The following is a 20,943-nucleotide window of genomic DNA, read 5'->3' on the forward strand; positions in this document are numbered from 1 at the left end:
TGATGATGGATGCTGCTTTCCTGTGACAGTGCTCCATGTAGATGTGCTCAATGCTGGGTAGGCTTTTACCTGTGATGGAGTGAGCTGTATCCATTATTTTTTGTAGGCTTTTCTGTTCAAGGGCATTGGTGTTTCCATAACAAGCTATGATGCAACCAATCAATATTCTCTCCACCACAGTTCTACAGAGACCTTATCAGTTTTAGATGACATGCCAAATATTCGCAAAATTCTAAGAAAGTAGAGGCTCTGCTGTGCTTTTTTCAGAAAGGCATTTGTGTGCTGTACACAGGACAGATCCTCTGAAATGCAAACGCAGAGGAATTTAAAGCTGCTGACTATCTCCACTTTTGATCCCTGGATGTAGACTGGCTCATGAACCTTTGGTCTCCTACTCCTGAGGTCAATAATCTTCTCCTTGGTCTTGCTGACACTGAGTATGAGGTTGTTGTCGTGGCACCACCTCCGCAGATTTTCAGTCTCTCACCCATTCGTCACCACCCATGATTCAGCCAGCAACACTGGTGTCATCAGTAAACTGAAATATGGCATTGGAGCTGTGTTTAGACTCATAGCTTTAAGTGTAACTTGAGTGGAGGAGGGTCTAAGCACACAGCCATGTCATGCACTTGTACTGATGGATGTTGTTGCCAATCCAAATTGGCTGGAGTCTGCAAGTGAGAAAATAGCGGAGGCATTGCACAAGGAGGTATTGAGGGCATGGTCTAGGAGCTTATTGATTAGTTTTGAGAGGATAATGTATTGAATGCCAAGTTATGGTCAATGAAAAGCATCCTGACGTATGCATCTTCATTGTCCAGATCTTCCAGCATTGAGTAAAGAGACAATGAAATGGTGTCTGCTATTAACCTGTTGTAACAGTAGGCAAATTGGAATGGATCCAAGCCACTTTTCAAGTAGGAGTTAATATTTTTAATCACAAACCTCTCAAAGCACTTCATCACAATGGATATAAGTGCTACTGGATGATAGTCATTAAGGCAGGTTAGCACATTCTTCTGAGGCACCTATATAATTGAAGCTGGTGGTACCTCACACTGCCGAAGGGAGAGGTTACGGATCTGAGTGAACACTCCAGTCAGTTGATCAGCACAGGGTGAGGCTGGACGCCCTCCGTGGGTTCATCCTCCTGAAGGATGCTGTCACGTCAGCGTCAGAGGCTGAATTCACCAAGTTGAACGAGGCTGAGCGTGATATGTTGATGATAATTGGGCAGAGATTTCTTCAAACAAGCCTGATTGAAGTCCTCGACAATAATTTGAAAGGTGTCAGGGTAAGCTGTTCCTTGTTTGCTAATCATGGCATTCAATACTTCTAGTGATTGTTTTACATCCTACTTTTGACAGTGTGTAAACTTCAGTCAGGATGGACAAATGCAAGAGGGATAATTTTCCCACTGCCTGTGTATTGACATCCTATCCAAAAGTGGCGTGCCAAGATAATAAGAAGTCAAGAAGGAAGCAGGAGGTTAAACCCAGACTGGGACCAGAGAAACAAGTTACCACTAAAGTACATCCACAGAGCCCCTAAGTAATGAGCTGATGCCTGGTGCAAGACAGACAGACAGACAGACATACTTTATTGATCCCGAGGGAAGTTGGGTTTTGTTACAGTCGCACCAACCACAAATACTGTAGAAATATAGCAATATAAAACCATAAATAATTAAATAATAATAAGTAAATTATTCCAAGTGGAAATAAGTCCAGGACGACCCTATTGGCTCAGGGTGTCTGACACTCCGAGGGAGGAGTTGTAAAGTTTGATGGCCACAGGTAGGAATGACTTCCTATGATGCTCAGTGTTGCATCTCAGTGGAATGAGTCTCTGGCTGAATGTACTCCTGTGCCTAGCCAGTACATTATGGAGTGGATGGGAGACATTGTCCAAGATGGCATGCAACTTGGACAGCATCCTCTTTTCAGACACCACCGTCAGAGAGTCCAGTTCCACCCCCACAACGTCACTGGCCTTATGAATGAGTTTGTTGATTCTATTGGTGTCTGCTACCCTCAGCCTGCTGCCCCAGCACACAACAGCAAACATGATAGCACTGGCCACCACAGACTCGTAGAACATCCTCAGCATCATCCGGCAGATGTTAAAGGACCTCAGTCTCCTCAGGAAGTAGAGACGGTTCTGACCCTTCTTGTAGACAGCCTCAGTGACCTAACACAAAGTAAAGGTGTAAGGGTGACTTAACACACTAGTAGGGAGAAAACTGATTTCTTGGACACCACTGTATTTAAATTAGAACCAGAAAATAGGAGCCAGAAGTTAGTCACTAAGGTATTTTTCAAAAATTAAGACTCCTAAACCCTCCTCTACATAAACAGCCACCATCCCAAACACGTGGCTTGAAAAATGGTGCAAGGGGGAGGGATTCAAATTTCTGGGGCATTGGAACCAGTTCTGGGGGAGGTGGGACCGGTATAAACAGGTCGGTCTGCACCTGGGCTGGACTGGAACCAATGTCCTAGGGGGAGCGTTTACTACTGCTGTTCAGGAGGATTTAAACTAATGTGGCAGGGGGATGGGAACAAGTGCAGAGAGACAGAGGGGTGTAAGATGAGGGTAGAAGCAAAAAGTAGTAAGGTGAAAAGTAAAAGTGGCAGGCAGGCAAATCCAGGGAAAAAAGCAAAAAGAGCCACTTTTCAACATAACTGTATAAGGGCTAAGAGTGTTGTAAAAACAAGCCTGAAGGCTTTGTGTGTCAATGCGAGGAGCATTCGTAACAAGGTGGATGAATTGAATGTGCAGATAGTTGTTAATGAATATGATATAGTTGGGATCACAGAGACATGGCTCCAGGGTGACCAAGGATGGGAACTCAACATCCAGGGATATTCAATATTCAGGAGGGATAGACAGGAAAGAAAAGGAGGTGGGGTAGCATTGCTGGTTAGAGAGGAGATTAACGCAATAGAAAGGAAGGACATTAGCCTGGAGGATGTGGAATCGATATGGGTAGAGCTGCATAACACTAAGGGGCAGAACACGCTGGTGGGAGTTGTGTACAGGCCACCTAACAGTAGTAGTGAGGTTGGGGATGGCATTAAACAGGAAATTAGAAATGCGTGCAATAAAGGAACAGTAGTTATAATGGGGGACTTCAATCTACATATAGATTGGGTGAACCAAATTGGTAAGGGTGCTGAGGAAGAGGATTTCTTGGAATGTATGTGGGATGGTTTTCTGAACCAACATGTCGAGGAACCAACTAGAGAGCAGGCCATTCTAGATTGGGTATTGAGCAACGAGAAAGGGTTAGTCAGCAATCTTGTCGTGCGAGGCCCCTTGGGTAAGAGTGACCATAATATGGTGGAATTCTTCATTAAGATGGAGAGTGACATAGTTAATTCAGAAACAAAGGTCCTGAATTTAAAGAAGGGTAACTTTGAAGGTATGAGACGTGAATTAGCTAAGATAGACTGGCAAATGATATTTAAAGGGTTGACGGTGGATATGCAATGGCAAGCATTTAAAGATCGCATGGATGAACTACAACAATTGTTCATCCCAGTTTGGCAAAAGAATAAACCAGGGAAGGTAGTGCAGCCGTGGCTGACAAGGGAAATTAGGGATAGTATCAAGTACAAAGAAGAAACATATAAATTAGCAAAAAAAAGCAGCACACCTGAGGACTGGGAGAAATTCAGAGACCAGCAGAGGAGGACAAAGGGTTTAATTAGGAAAGGGAAAAAAGGTTATGAGAGAAAGCTGGCAGGGAACATAAAAACTGACTGTAAAAGCTTTTATAGATACGTGAAAAGAAAAAGATTGGTCAAGACAAATGTAGGTCCTTTACAGTCAAAAACAGGTGAATTGATCATAGGGAATAAAGACATGGCAGACCAATTGAATAACTACTTTGGTTCTGTCTTCACTAAGGAGGACATAAATAATCTTCCGGAAATAGTAAGGGACCGAGGGTCTAGTGAGATGGAGGAACTGAGGGAAATACATGTTAGTAGGGAAGTGATGTTAGGTAAATTGAAGGGATTAAAGGCCGATAAATCCCCAGGGCCAGATGGTCTGCATCCCAGAGTGCTTAAGGAAGTAGCCCAAGAAATAGTGGATGCATTACTGATAATTTTTCAAAACTCCTTAGATTCTGAATTAGTTCCTGAGGATTCGAGGGTGGCTAATGTAACCCCACTTTTTAAAAAAGGAGGGAGAGAAAAACAGGGGAATTATAGACTGGTTAGTCTGACATCGGAAAATGCTAGAGTCGGTTATCAAAGATGTGATAACAGCGCATTTGGAAAGAGGTGAAATCATCGGACAAAGTCAGCATGGATTTGTGAAAGGAAAATCATGTCTGATGAATCTTATAGAATTTTTTGAAGATGTAACTAGTAGAGTGGATAGGGGAGAGCCAGTGGAAGTGGTATATTTAGATTTGCAAAAGGCTTTTGACAAGGTCCCACACAGGAGATTAGTGTGCAAACTTAAAGCACACGGTATTGGGGGTATGGTATTGATGTGGATAGAGAATTGGTTGGCAGACAGGAAGCAAAGAGTGGGAGTAAACGGGACCTTTTCAGAATGGCAGGCAGTGACTAGTGGGGTACTGCAAGGCTCAGTGCTGGGACCCCAGTTGTTTACAATATATATTAATGATTTAGACGAGGGAATTAAATGCAGCATCAAGTTTGCAGATGACACGAAGCTGGGCGGCGGTGTTAGCTGTGAGGAGGATGCTAAGAGGATGCAGGGTGACTTGGATAGGTTAGGTGAGTGGGTAAATTCATGGCAGATGCAATTTAATGTGGATAAATGTGAGGTTATCCACTTTGGTTGCTAGAACAGGAAAACAGATTATTATCTGAATGGTGGCCGATTAGGAAAAGGGGAGATGCAACGAGACCTGGGTGTCATTGTACACCAGTCATTGAAGGTGGGCATGCAGGTACAGCAGGCGGTGAAAAAGGCAAATGGTATGTTGGCATTCATAGCAAAAGGATTTGAGTACAGGAGCAGGGAGGTTCTACTGCAGTTGTACAAGGCCTTGGTGAGACCACACCTGTAATATTGTGTGCAGTTTTGGTCCCCTAATCTGAGGAAAGACATTCTTGCCATAGAGGGAGTACAGAGAAGGTTCACCAGATTGATTCCTGGGTTGGCAGGACTTTCATATGAAGAAAGACTGGATCGACTAGGCTTTTACTCACTGGAATTTAGAAGATTGAGGGAGGATCTTATTGAAATGTATAAAATTCTAAAGGGATTGGACAGGCTAGATGCAGGAAGATTGTTTCCGATGTTGGGGAAGTCCAGAACGAGGGGTCACAGTTTAAGGATAAAGGGGAAGCCTTTTAGGACCGAGATGAGGAAAAACTTCTTCACACAGAGAGTGGTGAATCTGTGGAATTCTCTGCCACAGGAAATAGTTGAGGCCGGTTCATTGGCTTTATTTAAGAGGAAGTTAGATATGGCCCTTGTGGTTAAAGGGATCAGGGGGTATGGAGAGAAAGCAGGTACAGGGTTCTGAGTTGGATGATCAGCCATGATCATACTGAATGGTGGTGCAGGCTCGAAGGGCCGAATGACCTACTCCTGCACCTACTTTCTATGTTTTCTATGTAACACACCTTCAGGGCATCATCACACTTCAAACTGTATGGGGTAAAGTCTTTGGAGATCTTGGGCCTGGAAACTGATAGACAAGTCAAACCTTCAAAGAAAAAGAGCAGAGAAGAAATGGATTGAAACATTACAAATTTACTCCCCAAAAGGTCTAAACTAAGCCTAACAACTTGGCCTAAAAAACAAACCTAATTCCCATTGGTCTAAAATAAGCCCAATCAGTAGATATTCAATATACAGGTTGATTGGGAAAATCAGTTTGGTGCTGGATCCCAAGAGAGGGAATTTTTAGCATGCATATGAGATTGCTTTTTTAGCGTAGATCTTGGTTGAGCCCACTAGGGGAAAGGGAATTCTGGATGGGTGTTGTGTAATGAACCAGATATGAGTAGGGAGCTTCATGTAAAGGAACCCTTAGGAGCCAGTGAACTTAATATGACAGAATTAACCCAGCATTTTGAGCAGGAGAAGATAAATTCTGATGTATCAGTACTACAGCAGAGTAAAGGGAATTACACCACCCAGAAGAACACAATGGCAAACCACTTCTGTAAAATAAAACTTGCCAAGAGTAATAATGGTCATGGAAAGATATGGTACATAACAATGATGAAAGGGTGCTTTAAAGTAGAGTTGCAGGGAGATGGGGTACCCAGAGTGCCAGAACAGATAGTGGAGAGGTCATTAGTGAGGAATGAGAAAGGAGCTGGCCAAAGGCGATTGGAAGCAGAAACTAGCAGGGATGATACTAAAACAGCAATGGCTGGTGATTATAGGGAAAATTTGGAAGGTGCAGGAAATATACATCTCAGAGATGAAAAAGTATTCTAAAGGGAAGATGTAGCTGATAAGGGAAGTCAGGGAAAGCATAAAAGCAAATGAAAGGGTATATAATGTACCAAAAATAGTGGGAGCCTAGAGGATTGGGAAGCTTTTAAAAATCAACAGAATGCAACAAAAAAAACATAAAAAGGGGAAAGCTGAAATATGTAAGTTAAGTAGCCAAAAATATCAAAGAGGATATCCTAACAGGAAGGTTTGCTGGTGCTGTTCAAGGTGGCTTGAACTAGTGTTGCAGGGTGTCAGAGCAGATAGTAAAGAGGTCATTAGTGAGACTTGGTTGTATGAGGGACAAGACTGGCAGCTCAATATTCCAGGATTACCTTGTTTTAGATGTGGCAGAGTGGGAGGGATTTAAAAGGGGGGGAGGGGCAGCATTACTAGTCAGGGAAAATGCCATGGCATTGCTCAGTCAGGACAGACCAGAGTGAGGCTTCATCTGTGAAACTGAGTAAGAAAGTATGACCACGTTAATGAAGCTATATTAAAGACCACCCACGGGATTTAGAGGAACAAATTTGTAGAGAGATTGCACACTGTTCCAAGAAACATAAGATTATGATAGTAGGTAGATTTTAACTTTCCACATATTGACTGGGACTCCTATATTGTAAAAGGAATAGATGGAATAGGATTATCAAATGTGTTCAGGAAAGTTTTCTTAATTGGTACATGGAAATCCAACATGAAAGGTGTGATACTTGATCTGCTATCAGGGAACGAGACAGGGTAAGTGACAGAAGTTTGTGTTGGGGAATGCTTCGTAGCTAGTGATCATAATGACATTATTTTCAAAGTAAATATGCAAAAAGATAGGTCTGGTCCATGGGTTGAGTTTCTAAATTGGAGAAAGGCCGATTTTGACAGTATCAGAAAGGATTTGGCAAGTGTGGATTTGGAGAGGCTGTTTTCTGGCAACGTTGTACATGGAAAGTGGGAGGCCTTCAAAAGTGAAATCCTGACAGCACAAGGCTAGGATGTGGCCATTAGAATAAAAGGTAAAGATAACAGGTTTAGGGAGCCTTGATTTTCAAGAGATATTGAGGCCCTAGTTAAGGAAAAAAAATCAAGATACATAGAGGGTATAGACAGATAGGAACAAATGAGGAGTGTAAGAAATGCAAGAGAACACTTAGGAAAAAAATTAAGGGGGCTAAAAGAAGACATGAGGCTGTACTAGCAGACATGTTGAAGGAGAATCCTAAGGGATCTTATGGATATGTTTATAGTAAAAGGATCCCAAAGCACAAAACTGATCCTTTGGAAGATCAGAAAGGTAAGTTACGTGTGGAGCCAAAGGAGGTGGGGGAGATATTAAATGTTTTTTTTGCTCAGGAGACAGACACAGTCGATAGAAGTAAGGGAAGGCGGCAGTGGGTTTATGAACCTTATACAGATTACAGAGGAGGAGGTGTTTGCTGTCTTGAGGCAAATTTTGGTGGGCAAATCCCCAGGATGTTTCCCTCAGACCCCGTGGGAGACAAGTGCAGAAGGGGCCCTAGCAGAGATATTTAAATTATCCTTAGCGACAAGTGAGGTACTGGAGAATTGAAGGATATCTTATATTGTTCTGCTGTTTAAGAAAGAATCTATAGATAAACCAGGAAATTATAGGCTGGTGAGCTTGACTTCAATAGTGGGAATGGTTTTGGAAGGTATTCTAAGGACTCGGGTATATGGGTATTTGTATAGACTGGGATTGATTTGGAGTAGTCTTTGTACGTGATAATCCATGTCTTACCAATCTTATAGATTTTTTTGAGAGCTTATGGCTGAAAAAAATGGGCCAATAAATGGCAAATGGAATTTAATACAGACAAGTGTGAAGTGTTGCCCTTCGGTAGGACGAACCAGGGTGGGTCTTACACAGTGAACGGTCGGGCACTGAGTTGTGCAGAATACAGCTCCATAATTCATTGAAAGTGGCGGCACAGATAGATATGATCATAAAGAAAGCTTGGCCTTTCATTGGCCTTCATAAATCAAAGTATTAAGTATAGGAGATTGGATGTTATTTTGAAGTTGAATGTGATGTTAGTGAGGCCTAATTCAGAGTATTGTGTGTAGCTTTGATCAACTACCTGCAGGAAAGATGTAAATATGGTTGAAAGAGTATTGCAAAAATTTAAAAGGATGTTGCTGGGACTGGAGAGCCTGAGTTATAAGGAAAGGTTAAATGGATTGGACTTTATTCCTTGAAACATAGAAGACTGGGGGAAGATTCGATAAGAGGTATACAAAATTATGTGGGGTTGGTTGGCACCTGTCTGTCCCGAAGGACAGTGATGATCATCATCACAAGCCTGGGAGAAAGATGCCCAGACTTCAAGAAACCTCACCAGGTAGTACAATGAAAGCTTATGAAGCAATATGTTTGGCAGCAGCTTGGCTGTAGGAGCTGCTGGGAGGATGGTCAGTGATATCCAGCTGCCAGAGGGGCTCCACTCCAGATTTGCTGTCGGGGTTTACTCCCATAGCCTTTGTCTGTCCCAAAGCTTCTAACGAGGTAGTGGAGCTATTTATCCATTACTGAGGATCTGGTTCACAAGCACCAGGGTGTCTCCACGCACTGGTAGGCCTGTATACTAAATGTGCAGGGGCCAAACCTCCTCCCCCTCCTCTGTAGTTCAGCCTGAGTCCGAAAGGAGTTCAGTTTCTGTGTGTCACCATCAAGGAGGCACTACATGAAGCTTGCACTTGGAGGGGCTGTGTACCGGCAGGGAAAGACTTGCACATTCAGCTCTCCTTTTTGCAAAAGCTGAAAGTGAGAGTGACAAGCACTACCCAGTACACTCCTATACTAGACACATCACAACCACCTTTTATGAAGGGTATATATAACCTTTAAGAAGGGTATATACAGTATAGGGTAAATATAAGTAAGCTTTCTCCACTGTGATTGTGTGGAACTACAACTGGGGTCATGGGTTAATGGTGAAAGGTGAAAAGTTTAAGGGAAACATGAGGGGAAACTTATTCACTCAGAGGGTCATGAGAGTGTGGAATGAACTGCTAGTAGCAAGTGCTGCATGCAAGCTCGATTTGAATATTTAAGTTTGGATAGGTACACGGATGGTAGGGGTATGGAGGACTATGGTCCATGTGAAGGTCAGTGGGAGTTGGCAGTTTAAATGGTTTGACATGGACTAGATGGGCCAAGGGGTCTGTTTCTGAGCTGTTTCTACAAATCTGTGACTCTAGGATACCAAAAGTTTTTTGTATATATAAAACGTAAAAGAGAAGCAAGAATGGATATTAGACTGCTGAAAAATGACACTGGAGAGGTAGTAATTGGGGACACAGAAATGTTGGACGAACTTCATAAGTATTTTGTGTCAGTTGACACTGTGTATGACACTAGCAGAATGCCAGAAATTCTAGAGTGTCAATGGGCATTAAGTGTAGTTGCCATTACGAATGAGAAGGTGCTTGGGAAGCTGAAAGGTCTAAAGGTAGATAAGTCACCTGGAAAAGGAGGGATACAGCTCAGGGTTCAGAAAGCTGAAGAGTTTGTGGAGGCATTAGTAATGATCTTTCAAGAATCACTAGATTCTGGAATGGTTCCAGAGGACTGAAAATATGCAAATATCACTCCACTCTTTAAGCAGAACAGGAGACAGAAGAAAGGAAATTATGAGCCAGTTAGTCTGACTATAGTGGTTTGGAAGATGTTGGAGTCCATTATTAAGGATGAGAATTTGGAATAATTGGAGGCTGGTGGCGGTCTGCACACACGGGACTTGAACTGCCATCGGGAGCCGCAGGCAGACGTGCAGCCCGCTCGGAGCAGACTTTCCGGGGACAGTCTGACATTATGTCTGCCCCGCTGGTCGCAGGGACCCATGGGAGGGGAGATTTAAGTGCACGAGTTCAAATCAGTAAAGTCATTCCGAGTTCAGCTCTCTCTGCCTCCATGTGTTCCTTTCGTTGCGCTTTGCGCGCAACTACAGGCTCATGATAAAGTAGACCAAAGTCAGCATGGTTTCCTTCAGGGGAAATCTTGCCTGACAAATCTGTTGAGGGTATTAGAGGCAGGATAGACAAAGGGAAGTCAGTTGGTGGTGTTTACTTGGATTTTCAGAAGGCCTTTTACAAAGTACTGCACAATGAGGCTGCTTAACAAGATTAAACCTGTGGTATTACAAAAAAGATGCTAGCATGGATAGAGGTTTGGCCAATTGGGCAAAGAATGGGAATAAAGGGGGCCTATCCTGGTTGGCTGCCAATGACATTTGATGTTCAGCAGGGGTTAGTTTTGGAACCACTTCTTTTCAGATTTTATGTCAACGATTTGGATGAAGGAATTGATGGCTTTGTTGTCAAATTTACAGATAATAAAATGATAGTTGGAGGGACAGGTAGTGTTGAGGCAGCAGAGAGCCTACAGAAGGACATGGCCAGATTGGAAGAATGTGCAAAGAGGCAGATGGAATATAATGTAGAAACATATGGTCATGCACTTTGGTGTGAGGAAGAAAGGTGTAGACTATTTTCTAAACAGGGAGAAATTTGAAAAGTCAGAGGTGTAAAAGGAGCTCGGAGTCCTTGTGTAGGATTTCCTAAAGGTTAATTTGCAGATTGTGTAGGTGGTAAGGAAAGTAAATGCAAAGATATCATTCATTTTGAGAGGACTAGAATGTAAGAGCAAGGATGTCATGCTGAGGCTTTATAAGGCATTATTCAGACCATACAGACTATTGTGAGCAGTTTTTGGCCTCCTATCTAAGAAAAGATGTGCTGGCATAGGAGAGGGTCCAGAGGAAGTTCATGAGAATGATTTCAGTAATTAAGGATTTCTTGATTTCTTAGAAGGAGGGTTTGATGACTCTGGGTCTGTACTTTCGTAAGTTTTAGAAGAATGAGACGGGATCTCATTGAAAGCCATTGAATATTGAAAGCCTAGACAGAGTGAAGGTGGGAAGGATGTTTACTACAGTGAGGCTGTCTTAAGACCAGAGGCCACAGCTCAGGATACAGGGATATCCATTTAGAACAGAGGTGAGAAGGAACTTCTTTAGCTAGAGGTTGGTGAATCTGTGGAACTGACTGGAACAGACAGCAGTAGAGGCCAAGTAATTGAGCCTATTCAAAGCAGAGGTTGATAGCTTCTTGGTTAGCCAGGGTGTCAAAGGCTACAGGGAGAAGGCAGGTGAATGGGGTTGAGAGGGATCTATGATAATGTAATCAATGGGCTGAGTGGTCTAATTCTGCTCCTATGCCTTAAACTAGGCCTAAAAACTTAGCTAGGCCTAAACTCCGCCTCACCCAACCCCCCCCCCCCTCTTCTGCCAACGTCCCCTGCCAACTCCCTCTTCCACCAGCGGCCTCTCCGTCAGCCCCCCCTCCTCTGCCAGCCACCCCGCCTTCTCCTCCACAGCCCCTCACCTCCTCCTTTCCCCACCTCCTCCACCTTCCTCCCATCCTCCGCCAACACCCTCCTCCATGCCCTCTGTCTCCTCTGCCGCCCCCCACTCTTCTCTACCAGCCCCCCTCTCGCCAGCTCCCTCTGTCATCCAGCAAACCACCAGCTAATTTTATAGTCATGATTCATCAACAATAGGGCTTTAGTTAGCTAATTTGCTGGATATTCTTGATGTTACCCCTTCCACACTGATCTATTGGTGAATTGAGCAGTTCTGCAAAGTGGAGATGCACAGAAGTACCGTATATAATCCTGGAGACTGAATTCCTTCCTTGTTTAATACATAATACACCGACTATGATACAATGCTAATACGAAACTGAGAACTGCCAAAATAAAGAAATTGGCAAATTAACATTTGAAGAAATTGTTTTAATGGTTCCCTCCTTTTAAGGAACATTAAAATTCATGTAATATGTTTAAGCAGGCAGCAATGTGTTATTTGCTCTGTTGCTCTTGTGAATATTCACCAGCTCAGTCTGTGACACGACTGGTTTCTGGGAGTGAGAGGCAGTGTGGAACACGGTGCTGGAAGGGTTTGAGGAGAAAAGGTACAGAGGAGTGCAACAGTATCGGATTCTTCATTTGCAGACTCGTATTTGATACCTCCTTTGTGGATAATTTCTAAGGTATTCTGGCCAGCAATTGAAGTTTTTGTGAACTGAAGATGGTAGTGTCCAAATTTTTTTAATCTGTGTTCAGGACTGCAGGCAATGAAGTTGTTAATAGATGTAAATGATTAGGTAGTGGGGACTGAGATTTACAACATATAAAATGGTGTGAGAAGAAACTGCAGATGCTGGAAACTGGAATAACACACAAAATGCTGGAGAAACTCGATTGGTCAGGTATCATCTGTTCATGAGAATTGGCAGTCAGCATTTCAGGTCAATATGTTTCAGTTGTGCTCATTCGTGATCTATATTTTATTTTATTGAGAATTAAAATGTAAGTTATAGGTCAAAAGACAAATTGAATGTTAATTGAAAAGCAATTAATAGGCACCATTCATGTTGTTAAGGTCATCACATGTAGGAAATATTTTGGAGAAATGACATCATCAGAATGATGTAATATAATAGTGAGTAAAAATCAAACTGCTGGAGGAACTCATTAGGTCAAGCAGCATCTATGGAGACAAAGCAATAATCATTGTTTTGGGTTGGGACCCTGAACTGGGATTAAGAGTGAGAGGGAAGGTAGCTAGTAGAGAGAGGTGAAGGAGAGGGGTTGGGCAGGAGCTAGCTAGTGATAGGTGGAATCAGATGAGGAGGGTGTGATAGGCAGATAGAACCAGCTGGGGTGAGAGAGGTTGGAGATAGCTATAGAAGAATGGAGATGATTGCTGGAGACAACAAAGGTATACAGATTGTAAACTGATAAGAGTGGCAGGTGATGAGTAGAACCAGATAAGGAATGGATTCTGGGCAAATGAAAACAGTGGGGGAAGAGGAGGGGGTTGAGTATGTGGGTGAGAGGCAAATGAAACTAGGTTGGGTAGGGGTCTGAAAGCTGGAAAAGGAGTTAAAGTGACATTGGGCTGAATTGTAAAAAATCATGAGAGTAAGAAGATCTGGGTGGAGCAGAAAGTGAGAATGAAGGAAGGCCAGAGACAGAGCTGGTGTAGTTTATCTGAAATTGGAGAACTCAGTGTTAATGCTGTTGGGTTCTAAAGTGTCCATAGGGAATATGAAGAGCAGTTTCTCCAGTTTGTGTTTGTCCTTGCCCTGATAGTAGAGAAGGCCAAGCACAGAAGGCCAAGTTCGTGTGGGAATGGGTGGGGGAGTTGAAACGGTTTGCAACTAGGAGTTCAAGATGGATATTGCAGACTGAGCAAAGCAACACCCCAGGGGATGCCAGGTTCAGTTTGATGCTGGTTGGGACTTTCACTGGAAATAGTTAAAAATATTTCAAAAAACTGGCAATTTTTTGAAGTGTGATTCAGAGATAAAAAGGCTTTTTTAGTTTGAATGATCTAATCAAATCTCACCTTGATTCAGTAATCTCTTTGAGGATAATAATGAGCATAAAGAGATACTTAACATTGTGAATTGTTGTAGCCAGGACAATGTCAAGTGTCCCATCAGATATTGGGGGGATGCGCTGGGAAGAGATGCTGGAAACCACAGAATAAAAAGACACAGTGAAGGAAGGTCATGTAATCAATGGCTGCTCAGTCTCGACTGTGAGCTCAGCTTTACAGTCCCTGTGTACTACCTCATCACAAACCTCTTACTGTGAGCTATCCAAAAGACAAGACAAGCAGATGAAGGCAGTAGTGACTTGATATCCTGTCAAAAAGGATATTTGGCAGATTACAAACCTCAAATAAATATTCTAATAATTTAGGAAACAAATAGTTAAACGAATTATAAGATAGCATGGCACGAAGAGTCATTTGAGGAAGTTAAAGAAACACTTGCTTGTATGGCTAAGGATCAAAATTCAGGATGTTTAAAGGCAATAAAGAGCTAAGGAATGTTTCGGAGGTACCTGAAGAAAGGTATAGAAGGGTGCCTCTTGAGATGACCAGCAGAAACAACTCTAGGGATTAACAACAGTAGAAGAAGACACCAAGTCATAGACACACCAAGGCAGGTTCATCAAGTTGGTATTACGTTAATATAAGTAATAGATTTTGGAAGCTATGAAAGTGAAAGAGCTGTGAAAATATGAATCGGTTACTTATTTGAAAGGGTGAAGGCATACAAGTTGTTACATGAAATCCATTGTGTGGTATGTTTTTATTATGTACTTTAACTGAAACAATAGCTTGCCTACATTGAAAGGACCAAACAGATTTCTGTAGAATTGTGCCCTCAGGAAGCATGTACTGTGTGTAATTAGGCTTGAGTAAGAAGCTTGAGTGACCTTGCCAGGAAATTGAGGGGGTCTGAACAAGCGAGGCAGTCCAAATGTACATGAGGTTTTTTTCAAAGCCATAGGAGATCAGGGATATTAGTGATGACAAGGAGTGTTGACTCTTTAAGTAGTAAACTTGCGAAGGAAACACTGTTTGTGAAATCTGTAAAACCAGAGAGAAAATATGTTGTTTTTGAGACCATTGAGGTTGAAGATAATACTGGTGATGGTTTTTATATACAGCTCTACTGTGGACAAAAAATGTTCTTGAAATTCTTGGAGTTAAAGTTTACAATGAGTATTTGATACTCAGAAATGGCTCAACATTTCACCACTTTGGATTAAACCAAATTTCAAATGTTCAGCTTTCTTTTAGGATTTGTGCATTGAAAGTTTTGCGCCACTAATAGCATCCGTGCATGTAATCTACTTTGGATATTCTTTGTATGAGACCACAGTTCCGATGAAGGAAGACGTTAAGTGGACTGTGCAGTTGGCCTTGATTTCAACCTAGGATCACATGGGATGGTATATGAGGGGAATTTCAAGGTCACTGACCTAAATAAAATGAATTAAACAGAGAGACAAAAAGGTTATGACAGGGCAGAGCTACCCTCAGGTGAAAAATGCCCTGCTGAAATTCCAAAAGCATGTTTCGCAGTCAAACCACTGAGTATGCTGCCAAACCTGCAGGTTTTTCCTAATCTTTCTTTCCTACTCTGTCTTCCAGATATTACCAGGTGTGTACAGCACTGAAAATCCCACCCCGAATTCCTCACAGGCTGACAGCAACACTTATAGGACCTACAGGTAAGAAAATAGAATGCATGCTGAGCTGGTTTGGTCATTTACTGCCTCATACTGGATAAAAGAAACATACAGATATTTATCTTGAGTTATTTCCAAGCAACAAAGGTGTTCTTTATGCCTTTCTCATTTTTAAAGTACCCCTCACATCTAGCGTGCATCAATGCCAAGCAATACTTTGCATTTTGTTTCTAAGCTGTCATTACATCTGCTGCTTTGTGATGGGTTTAGAGCCGCAGCTGTCCTCTTCGCCTTGCCAGAGTGCCTATATTCTGTGTTTGCACTGATAACGTGGGCAAGCTACCCATCCTTTCCTTGCCTTGTGCCTTTGCTTCCTAACAGGAGTTGATGGACAATATTCAAAAGGAGCTGCAGACTTAAAATGCTGAGCTCAGTTGTAGTGTAATAACAGAATTTTAACTGTGCTGAGCTAACTCTGCGGAGAACTGTTATCAGAGCTGTTAGTCAAGGGCACGATTAGGAATCCAGCTTCCAATCAGCTGATCTGGTCACCGCAAGTCTGCACAGTGGACGCTACAGTGAGCAAGGGTCTGCTTTATGTCAGAAAGCATCTGGAATCTATCCTTGGTTAATGTCGGTTCACAGCATGGAGCTTCAAAACTACTGTGGCTTCAGCAAGGTGCTGAATGTTCTGCATGTATGCAGTGTTTAACAGCTGGTGGGTAGGATTCACAGTAAATACATCATTAGAAGACAGTTATACCTTAAGGTAGCTTTTATAATTTAGTAGACTCTCTTATAATTGGTTGAGTTGGGAGAATGAGACACTTCTAATTAGGCTTGCTTTTTGTATATTGTTTATATACTTTGAGGGTGTCGTGATTGACCTGTGACATCCTCCTACAGTGATTTGACAGCTGCTGACAGCCAGCTGTTCGAATTATTTAGCGGCAGGAAGTTTTACAAGTGTTTACCAGTGACCTGCTGTGTTAGAAGAGGGTAACATTGAAGAACTGACAGAAAAACAAATGTAACAGTGTCACATTGAGAGAAAATGGACGGATATCGATAGCAGAAAGTAAAAGAGTCCTTAGCAGAAAGAAGTAAGTGCAGATGAAATAGGTCATCGAACCCAACAACGATCATTGGATTTGTTCTGCATTCTGCCTCTCTCCATTCCAGCCTATTTCCTCCCTCTGTTTCACAAGTGAAACATTTTGAGCTTAGACTGCTATGGTTGTAAGCAGGTTGAACTGTAGCCTGAGTTGGCAAAGTGGCAATCAAGGAGACCACAACAAGAAGAAAGTCTGCGGATGCTGTAAATCCAAGCAACACACACAAAATGCTGGAGGAACTGAGCAGGCCAGTCCTGATGAAGGGTCTCGGCCCGAATCATTGACTGTTAGATGCTGCCTGGCAAGCTGAGTTCCTCCAGCATTTTGTAAGCACATTTGCAGAGAATTCTGCTTCATATTATTAACTTCCAGGTACTGTAAGAAAAGGTAATCACTTTTACACAAGCCTTCAGTGAGTGCTAGACTTGCGTGTGTTCTTCTCCCTGACCAGCAACAATATTCTGTACATGCATGTGCTTGTGCTTATAGAAGTAAACTTGACTTTGACATGTTTTTAGTGAGAGGGCAAAGATTTGAGAGGGAACCTGGGTGAAACATTTTCACACAGTGGGTGGTGGTATGTGGACTGAGCTGTCAGAGAAAGTGGAAGAGGTGGGTATACTTACAATATTCAAAAGACATTTAGACAGGCCCATAATAGGAAATGTTCTCTGGTGTGCATCTTGGGTAGCCTGGACAGGTCGGTCTGAAGGTTCAGTTTTCATGCTGTATAACTCTGCTGGTTCCATCAACACCTCCTGCCCCACCCAAGGTGAAGTCTGTGGGTACCACACAGCATTTTCTGTGGTAGGACTTGCAACAGAAACCGCCTTGAAGTTTTTTTTTCCCTACTGGTTGGTGTATAGTTTGGGTGTAATTGGAAGTGGCAAATCTGGAGTCAGACATCTGGGTTTGGAACAATGAAGAAATATCTTCTGGTAAAGTTCACAGTAAAATTTATTATCAGAGTACATACATATCATCACATACAACCCTGAGATTCCTTTTCTGCTGGCATACTGAGCAACTCTACAGAACTCTGTAAACATCAGGACCTGTAAACTATAAACAAACTGTGCAAATGCAGATGTAAATAAATATCAATAAATAACAAGCATGAAATAACAATATAACAGAGTCCTTAAATGAGTGTAGCTATCCCCTTTTGTTCAAGGGTCTGATGATTGAGGGGTGGTAACTGTTCTTGAACCTGGTGGTGTGAGTCCTGATGCATCTGAACCTTCTACCTGAAGGCAGCAGTGAGAAAAGAGCATGGCCTGGGTGGTGAGGATGTTTGATGACAGGTGCTGCTTTTCTATGGCAACATTTCAATTAGTTGGGAGGGTTTTACCCATAATGTACTGGGCTGAACCCACAAACTTTTGCCTGATTTTCCACTCAAAGGCATTGGTGTTCCCATAACTGGCTGTAATGTGGCTAGTCAGCACGCTTTCCTCCACACATCTATAGAAGTTTGGCAAGGCTTTTGATGGCATGCTGAAACTCTGCAAAAACTCCTGAGGAAGTAGAGGTGTCGTTGTGCTTTCTTTGCAATTATATTAATATGATGGGTTCAGGACAGGTCCTCTGAGATAGTGACACCCAGGAATTTAAAGTTACTGACCCTCTCCACCTTTGATTCTCCAATAATTACTGGCTAATGGACCTCTGGTTCCCTCTCCTGAAGTCTACTAGTTCCTTGATCATTGAGTGAGAGGTTGTTTTTATTACACCACTCAGCCAAGTTTTCAATCTCTCTCCTGTATGCTGATTCATCACCCTGTTTGATACAGCCTGCAAAAGTGGTGTCATCAGCAAGCTTGCATATAATGTTGGAACGGTGCTTAGCCACACAGTCATGGGTGTAAAGCGAGTTGAGCAGGGGGCTGAGTACACATCCCTGTGGTGCTCCTGTGCTGATAGAGATTTTGAGGAAGATGTTTTTGCGACTCCAGCGTCTACACGTGAGGAAATCCGGGATGCAATTGCACAAGGTGGTAATTGAGGCCCAGGTCTTGGGGTTTACTGATTAGTTTTAAGGGGATGTTGCTGTTAAGTGCCAAACTGTAATCGATAAATAACATCCTGATGTATGCATCTATGCTGTCCAGATGTTTCAGGGTTGTGTGAAGAGCCAATGAGATGGCATCTGCTGTGGACGTGTTGGTTCAGTAGGTGAATTGGAGTGGATCCAAGTTGCCACTCAGATAGGAGCTGATGTGCTTTAACGCCAGCCTCTCAAAACACTTCATCACTTTTAATGTAAGTGCCACTGGGCGATAGACATTTAGACAGGTTACCATGCTCTTTTTGGGCACTGGTACCATTGAAGCCTGCTTGAAGTAGTGGGTGCCAGAGCAAGAGGTTGAAAATATCCGTGAACACACCAGCCAGTTGGTCAGCACAGGTATTCAGTACTCGGCCAGGTTCTTCATCCGGACTGGATGTTTGCCTAGGATTCACTCTCTTGAAGGCAGCTTGTACGTCATCTTCGAATACTGAGACCAAAGGACCATCAGGAGACATGGGGTGCACGATGGTTCCTCCCTGTTCTGATGGTCAAAATATTTCAAGTAGACGCAGGAAAAGGTTGTGCTTCATAAAAAACCTTTAGGTGAAGGTGACTGCAATCTCCTCTGTTTTTAAGGTCTGACATGTTTCACTGTTCAATTCCATGATGTTTAATTAGATAATAAAGTAACAAACCCTTTTAAATATTGCTTAGGGTTTATTTTCAGTTTCAAGGACAAGTACATTATGGCTTGGATTTATCTGAGTGATTAGACAGGCTGACAGTTAAATACACATTGTTTAAGTCCTGCCAGGAAACACTCAGTTAGTGGGTTTAATTGACTTTTCTCAGGTGATTGCAGTTGAAGGAAATTGTGCTTTCTCTTGAAGCTGTATCCTCTGACTTCTACGCTGTAAGATGGAAACATTTTAAAATAATAAATAGGATCAGCAGTAGTTCCTTTCCCTTACCTCTGTTTTGTCATTCACTAAGATTGTGGCTGATTCTGTGCTTCATATGATGTCTTATGTGTCCAAAAATCACAATTTCAACATTTTATGTAGAACAACTGAGACAGAAAATACCAATTTTTTCCAGTTCTCATAGATAGAGGGACTCAACCACATCTTAGCTATAAATGGCTCTAGCACTGCATTCCCCCCCCCCCCCCCACCAATCTACTGTATATGCCTTCCCCCTCACCTGGCTTCACCTGTAACCTTCCAGTTTGTACTCTTTCCCCTCCCCTCCCCCCACTTTCTTGTTTTGGCTTCTTCCCCCTTTCTTTCCAGTCCTGATGAAGGGTTAAGGGTATCAGTCTTAAATTTTGAATCTATATTCCTCTCTGTCGATGCTGCCTGACTTGCTGAGTTCTCCAGCATTTTGTTTGTGTTACTAGGACTGCATCCACTATTTTTTGACTTTCTAGCTGGATGAAACAGTTCCCATAATCTATCTTATCAATCCTCTTTAAAGAAATTGCCTCTTATTCCTTTAAAAATGATTGGATATTGGAGAATCTTTCTCAAGTGTCTCTTCATAGTTCAACTCCCGATGCCTGGAATCAATCTGGAAAGTCATCTCTGCATTGACCCCATTGTCAGTGCAGAGATAGATGACTGCAAATGTAGGCTAAGGTTGAACACCAAAGCTGCTAAAGACCCTGGTATGGTTTCTGCCGTTGGAGCTTATTTTTGTAACGTTGCTCATTCTTCCATCTGAAAGGTGTGGATCATTACTTAATATTTTGAACTAGGGCTGTGGGCCTCTTTGCTGCTGTGGTTGACAAAGACCTCAAGGAAACCTTAAAGTTATGAAACGTATTTGTGGTTATTTTCACTCTTAGTCATTGTTTGGTCAGCTTAAACTAGATAAGTCACAACTTTCTCAATAATGCTTCAGGTTAACTTCGCTGCCAAGCCGGTGTCATCAAAGAAGGGCCCTGCTGGTTCAGTGGATGTTGTGAATCACACAATTTAACATTGCCATAGTCGCCCTCAAATAGATAAGTCATCAGTTCCATTTTAAAATGCAGTTTATAATTCCTCCCAAGCATTTTTGTCGAGCCCTAGTTTACAGCTACTGCTTCCTATTCGAGGAAATGGACTGTAGGCTAATGCATGTTGTTTCTGGAATCCATAAAGGACATCTGCTGTGCTGGTGGTGTGCGTTTAGAAACAGTGAAGCTGAGTCTTGAGGACTGATCTCACAGGGATCTTGGTTAGCAGGTGATCGCATCCTGTAACAAATGGAATCAGTCACTGCTTCAGACTGTACCAGGGGAAGCTTCCAAATTAGATTCATTCACCACAGTG

At 42.5% G+C, this 20,943-nt stretch overlaps 1 protein-coding gene across 1 annotated transcript in view; it reads left to right on the forward strand.

Annotated features, from left to right (window-relative positions):
- fam135b (family with sequence similarity 135 member B) overlaps positions 1-20,943 on the forward strand; it is a 361,633-nt gene that overhangs the window by 113,255 nt on the left and 227,435 nt on the right. The window contains exon 3 of the mRNA XM_073048301.1: positions 15,465-15,544. Coding sequence (XP_072904402.1) covers positions 15,465-15,544 — 80 coding nt within the window. The remainder of the gene's footprint in view (positions 1-15,464; positions 15,545-20,943) is intronic.

Source organism: Hemitrygon akajei, chromosome 1 (assembly GCF_048418815.1).
Source record: "Hemitrygon akajei chromosome 1, sHemAka1.3, whole genome shotgun sequence".
Lineage (NCBI taxonomy): Eukaryota > Metazoa > Chordata > Chondrichthyes > Myliobatiformes > Dasyatidae > Hemitrygon > Hemitrygon akajei.